General features: G+C 36.0%; 1 protein-coding gene across 37 annotated transcripts in view; it reads right to left on the bottom strand.

Annotated features, from left to right (window-relative positions):
- Nucleotides 1-1888: 1888 nt before the first annotated feature.
- Nucleotides 1889-6992, bottom strand: part of NRXN1 (neurexin 1) — a 711718-nt gene continuing 706614 nt past the window's right edge. For 20 of the 37 annotated variants that reach the window (XM_032683739.1, XM_032683750.1, XM_032683736.1 and 17 more), the window contains one exon: nucleotides 4588-5226. In XM_032683739.1, coding sequence (XP_032539630.1) covers nucleotides 4919-5226 — 308 coding nt within the window. In that variant the 3' untranslated portion in view covers nucleotides 4588-4918. Of the gene's footprint in view, nucleotides 5227-6992 lie in introns of all 37 variants that reach the window. The other 17 variants (XM_032683753.1, XM_032683742.1, XM_032683747.1 and 14 more) reach the window with 4 other exon arrangements.

Below are 6992 nucleotides of genomic sequence, written 5' to 3'. Positions count from 1 at the left end.
GGCTGAAGTCTGTCGAAGGCCTTTAGTAGGAAGAAGCTTTCAAAGTGAGCTGGTAAAGCACTGGGTGAGTTCTGTCCCTGCACCTCACAAAACTGAGCTGACTTGTATCAATTACTTTTTTTTTTCTTCTCTGGAATTTCTAGCTCAAAGCTTAACCCCTGGGGGATGCTTCTGTTTTCATGACAAGCAGTGGCCAACTAAAGCAGGAACAGACCATCCAGAGAAGTCAGAGGCTGGCAGGCAAGCAGTTTTATCATCCCCAAGCATTCATCATTTTATAAATTGAATTAAATACAGTGTAGATTTCTCTTTCTCCCCACTCCCATGAGGGCCAGGAACACTTTTACACTGAAAAACTTAAAGACTTTGTAGCAAAGGGGATCTTTAAAATAAAGCAAAAAGCCTGCATGCCAAATAAAATTGTACTGACAAATGTGGCCGATCCACCATGATACTTCCAAGCACATCTAAACAGGACTGTACTGAACGTAGAGGTAAATTTCTACAATCCATATGAAAATCAAACCCAGGAACCCAATTTAAAACTGTTTTGTTGAACTATAAAGAAGTCATGCTGGAGGAATTAACAAACACAGTTGTCATTTACAGACTATGTATGTGCTCTCTTTCCCTTATTTTAAGTTGCATTTAGGGGTGTTGTTTAGTTTTGTTTCTTTCTTCATCATCTTAGGAACGTTTTTTAGCTACTTGGCCACAGTGATGATTGATGATGGAGGACACCACTTACACTGACTAGATGATGATGGATGATGCAGGTATTGAGAGGCCATTAGGATTTTGGTAAAAGGGAGAGCACAGTATAGATGTAAGAAAAAAAATTAAAAATTTTATAATTAAACGGTTTTTTTGTTTGGTTTGTTTTGTTCGTTTTTGGTGGGTTTTTTGTAGTAGTGGTAGACCAAAAATCACTATTGTTATAGTTCCTTTAAATGTGTATAAAGCATTTTCCTAAGTGGAATGTTCGGTATTTACTGAAGCATACACACACACAGAAGACCTAATCCCAGTATAAAGCAGTTTAGAACTTTCAAACTGTTTTATACCAATTAAAGATAGAAGCTATTTTCTCCACATATTCCGTAACTTAAATTATCTAAAATACTTCAGTCTATGTGTAATTAAGCAGATGAATAAATCTTATTGAAGTCAAAAAGCTACTGATGTGATTTAAAAAGATACATAGTTAAATTCTATTTGGAGTTTAGATCCAAAAGCTTAACTCCATCCCCATTCAGCAATACATTTAGGCAAATTTAGACACTTGCTTAAATCAATAGGATTAGATGTTTGCTTGAAGTTACCCATGAATTTAAATGTCATGCTAAGTAGGAAAGTACTTATGTAATGGATTAGCTCCGGTTGAAATTTTGTAATTATTATCTAAGAATGTTTTTAAGGACCCGAAATACATTCCTTTTCCCATTCCATTTTTAAACTATCTTCTAGACAAGAGAAAATATTTTCAGTTTTAACTTTTCATTTTTCGTCCCATTACCTTACTCTCTTCCATCTTATTTCCACCATAGAAATCAAAAAGTGGCAGAAAAAGAAGGGAATTCTTTTTTCATATATAGGAGTAACGAAATATCAAGTTTGAATTTTTTTGATTAAAAAAAAAGCTAGAAAATTGCAAATTTAGCAAGCCTGTGCACAAGCAAATAACGTATTGATGCCATTAATAATTTTCTAACTGAGCCTGTTGAACGCAAGACTTGTAGAAGGTTTTTGTTAAAGTGTACAGAGAGTTCTGAGGTTACTCTTTCCTGACATGAATGCCTGCAACTTCATACCAATTCACCAACTTTTTCAGAGCTTCAAGATAAACATGTACTCCTGATTTAAGAGCAAGAGAAGAAACAAGCCAGCATTTGTATTAAGAAACATTTTTATTAACAAAACAGTAAATTCCACTTGCTTAGCATTTCCAATAATGAATAAATTGGCCTTGCAACAAATAAAAAAATTGTAAATATCTATCACAGAAAGCACTATAAGGTTAGGGGCATTGGGCCTCTCTTTGATGTCTTAGGGTTGAAAGTTTCACACGTTATTTAGTGTTTTGTTAAAAAAGGCAACACAATACAGTCATAGAAATGAAGCCATCTCAGTCAAACAAATTAGGTTATTATAGAGAAAGGATCCAATTTTATGTTAGGTAGTTGGTTTATGTCTGTTTGTTGTTGCTGCTGTTTTTAAACAAAAAGGAATTTTAAATCCACTTGCTGGCACTTCTGATACATCCATAATTGTTTTTTTGTTAAATTACGAAATTAAAGAGGAAAAAGGAGAACCTTCAGAAACAGTGTTAAAATTGTGTTTGCTTATTATAATAGTAGCAGATCTTTTTTTCCTTGATGTATGGATTTAGTTAAAGATTGACCTACCAAACTGCCTGGAAGTTGGCCTGACAATGCTATTTCATTAATGCAATCAATACCAAGCAGAAAGACCATTTCATCTCGCCCAAACCATATTCTGTCGTGTCGAATCTCCTGTCAACCGATTATTCTTGTTCTTCTATGTATCTTCAACCACTGAAATCTGAACACCACCTGGCTTTCAACTTCTTCTTTCCCCTCTCCAGCTGAAGTCTCTTGCTTCCAGCAATGACCTCCAGTATACCTGCCCCTGCCATTCCCTGAGTACAGCTGTCTTGTAAAGGTGGGAGAAATTACGAATGCCACACAATCTAAGAAATGAACATCAGACGGATTTTTTGAACCTGTACTCATTTTTGTGTAAATGCTAATGAAAATAAAATTTTTTTTTACATATGGAACATGACACACCTTGATGTGGTGGGCAAACTTCAAGAGAGGTGTTTTCATGTCAGCTACATGTATTTTTAAAGTGCTTTGACTCCCAGATAGATAGCTGTACCAGTTTCCAATTTTTTTTCATCAGCTACAGTGAATAACACACAACAAAATGTTTTGTGTCTCCTGTTTAAAGCTAATTTTTAATTCCTCCTTCCTGTCTGTGAAATATCAATATCTATATCCCTCCCAGGAGGCCTTCTGATGATTTGGTTGATTTCTATTGAACTACCCTCTTTCTGTCTAATGTATTCTCTTTGAACTTCCATGTAAATAAAATGTTATGCTATGATTTATTGCTGTGAAACTAATGAAATATTACCAGAAAAAAACCCAAACTTAACATGTAAATTACAGCATTATATTTAATATGTTTAACTAAAATACATTAATGTTTTATATATGCAAGATAAGCTGTGTCACTTTAAAACATGATGAACTTGTCTGGTTATGATGTCTTGCAATACTACACAATCAACTTAGCTAAAAATACTTTTTCATATGTCAAAATGCCCACCATTGAAAAATACTATCGTGCACCTCAAGATTATTTCCTTTTTGGAGAAAGGGATAAATTCTGCAGTAGAATCAGCCTGGATATTTAAAATGGGTATTTTAGATCTTTTACCACCCTGTGCTGTAGTAGCTGTCGTTCATATAACTGAATACCAGATAAACACTATATGATACTTCCTAAGATTCTCAAGTAACTCATCATTCTCATAATTTCTAAGAACAAGGTTTCTGTAAGGCAAACCATGCTCTCCAATAGTGAAGCTCTGACTGGAAGCCAAAGGCCAGTTTAAGTCACTAAATATTTAGCTAATTAATGAATGTTATTTCTAGGAAAATTGGCCATTCTGATCAACTTCATTGATGCATATCAGGAGCAAGAGATGGGGATAGGAGGGAGAAGACAAATTACAGTAGAGATATACTTTTGCTTTCTAGTCCACGTCTTTCATACAAACTACTAAAACTTAATTGCAACATAATAGAGGCTGTACAGGTAAGAAAAAAATTAGCTGACTCTTATATACATTCATACACATCCCCCTTAGTATAACCACTACACTGTAAATTAAAAAGAAAAAAAAAGGGGAAAAATCTGGGACAATTTATAATGGCTGCAAAAAAACTGAAGTATGTCTGTTGCTCCAGATGTCATAAAACTCTCTATACCTAGCAACACTTATAACATTGAGTTTACCAAAAATGGCTGAAGAGCAGATATAGTTTGCATTTTCTATACAACAGGCTATAAAACATCACTTATCACAGTCCAGAAAGCACATATAGATGTGTTTTTATATAAACATATGTAATAACATATTAAGCGTGCATGAAATTTTCCCAATGATTGCATCTATGCCCTCGTTTTCCTTTTTTTTTTTTTTTTTTTTGTGGAAATGTGCCTTATATTCCAGATTTTTGTTTTTGTTTTTGAAAATAAGGCCTCCGTACTATTTTCCTCACAACCAGAAAGGGGCTTTTTGAAAGTATTTCTACATAAGTCTTCAGAAAAGCCAGCACTTTGTTTCAAATGCAAGTTTCCAATCACTGCTTCACTGCACCAGATGGCAAACTACGTTTGCTTGTTGAGTCACCATATATAATGACAGTCTTCTCTGACAATAAGACTAACTTACTTCTCAAGAAAGCGCTAGCACTTTGGCTAAATCCAGAATCATAGGTAGCTTCTTTTTTCTTTTTTTTTTCCTGTTTTGTTTTTTTTAAATTTGTTTTGTTTCATATTGTGCCTTGATGTTGTAGTAATACTCCTTGCTTTATGAATGCGTGGTGTCATCATTGTCTTTCAGAAACGTTCCAGCAACATAAAGACAGGCAGAGTAAATGAAAACACTGTGGATGTTAGGGAATTTATCAGCTCCTGTTTCTGAAAAACAAGAGCATGAAATGCTTGTTTTTAAAAACAGTCTTTCCTTTCTGATTGCATTCCCTGTCTTTTTTGTTTGTTTGTTTTTGAATGTGCTTCATAAAAAGTAAAGTAAATAAGTTTGTATTATGTCTCAGATAAAATGAAGACTATTTCTATACAAGCGTTCTTTTAGATGTTGAGATCAGACATAGTACTCCTTATCCTTATTTTTCTTGTTTTTGTTGGAACTTTTAGCGCTGTTGGGCTGTTTTTCCTTGATCACAGCCCCATTGGATTGTGCTGAGTTACTGATGTAGTTTCGACTCTCATCTACGTGATACGATCCTTCATCTCGATTCCTGTACTTGTACATGGCATACAGGAGAATGAGGATACACAGCGCTGCCGCCGCCACGATCCCAACCACCATGCCTGTTGTGCTGCTGGATTCACGAATCACCTCGGACGAGCCAGGGTACTCCCTTCCTCCTCCTGCCCTGGTAGGATTTGCTGTGGGTAGATAACGAAATAAGGGAGAGGTTATTATTGAGTTTACACACTGAGCAGTTAGTCACATCTACCTGCTACAGTCATGCATCTTTCTAATTGCACTCACTGGGTCAGGACTGACACTCTCAATGTACCCAAACTCTACCAGTCCGAAAACAGTTAGGTTTGCAGCCCATTCCATTTTCATGTCTGTCAGCACAAGCAAACAGGCTTTTAAACAAGGAAAAGGACAGAAGGGAACATTTCATTTTAGCCTTCAAAGGTATAGTTTGTCCAAGTGTGTTATTAAGCAAAGAACGCCTAAATAATCTGAAATAACAGGTGTGCCAAAATTTATATGCGGGAACATGAACACCTTGGAGGAAGGATTTCCCTCTCTCCCTCTCTCTCCCTCCCTCCATCCCTCTCCCTTTCTCTCCTTCTGTAAGGAACAAAAAGTGACACTATAGTACTGATGGAGAAGACAGTAATGATAAGACAGCTTACCAAATAGAATGGAGTAAAAAATGAAAATGTCTGACACCAGCCAATAAGTTGACTACAAATAAGGTATCCTCAGCTCTCCTTTACACTTCCCTTAGCAAGCTTCTCAGTTACTCCTTCCCTCCTAGTATTTTTTTTTTCAATTAATTATATTTACTTTTTTTACTTTTAGAAAGCTGTCCAGCCCTACCTTCTCTTTTCTAATCCTGAGTCCTCCCTGAATATGGCTACACTGTAGAGCGCTTTTTGATTAAACTTCCCACATTCCCTCTTTTCATCACTGATGCCATTGTCAGACATTCCTTCAAGTAATGTTATATGCCCCAAAGAAACCTCTCAAATTGCACAGAGCAAGAACTCAGCCTCCTAAGAACCCACCTCTCAGGCCAGACTTTGGTCTTTTCAGTTGTGAGATGAATTGAGCTGACCTATGTCTTCACACTGTTAAGTCTTCTTGATAGGAACTATTGTGTTGTCTGGCACATTTTGTCTCCTTGCACAGCCATGTGAAATGAAACCCTAATTCCAGGAGGAATTTCTAGTTTAAATGCTCACAGCACACACAATGCTTATGTGTTTCTCATGATCTCTTTCCTTTATTGCATTTTGCAGCAGGAGAAGAAGAATTCTATTTTTTTATAGGATCACTTTAAGAGGCAATAGCTGAGATGGATCTTCTCTAACTTAGCAAGTGCCATGGACAGAAATGAAGTGACCTGAGTCTATGCAATATTGCTCTGATTATTTCAGCATTTCCAAACTTCTGAGGTGCTGTGCACCCTCAGCACTGCCAGCCTTGGCGGAGCTCAGGAGAACAAAAGCAATGAGTGAACCAGGGTTTCCCACTGAGCAGTGCAGAACACTCTCATTAAGCATGCAAGCTGCCTCATAGAAACTGAATTTTAAATCATTATGCATGGCTAAAAATTCAATCTCTAAAATATAAATGTTAACTAAGAGTACTATTAAACACTAGTCCTACAATATATTTATAATGTTAGCTTTATCAGGCCTTGCCACAGGTAGCATTTTATTGAAGTGTATTAGATAAGTGTCTTGCTTAAAGTCCACAAAATCACACTATACCTCATAGTCACTTTTTTTTTTCTTTGCACCGTAAAGACATATTAGGAAGATTATGATTTTAAGCTTGCTACATTAAAGGTAATGCCAGTCAAACTATCTACACTGGTCAAAAAATTGCAACAAGTTTGGACAACCAGAATTGAAAGCAGCCACCAACTACAGACATCTACAAATGGCCTATGAATAATAAACATATC

Source organism: Chiroxiphia lanceolata, chromosome 3 (genome assembly GCF_009829145.1).
Source record: "Chiroxiphia lanceolata isolate bChiLan1 chromosome 3, bChiLan1.pri, whole genome shotgun sequence".
Lineage (NCBI taxonomy): Eukaryota > Metazoa > Chordata > Aves > Passeriformes > Pipridae > Chiroxiphia > Chiroxiphia lanceolata.
This window is presented reverse-complemented; position numbering and strand designations above follow the sequence as displayed.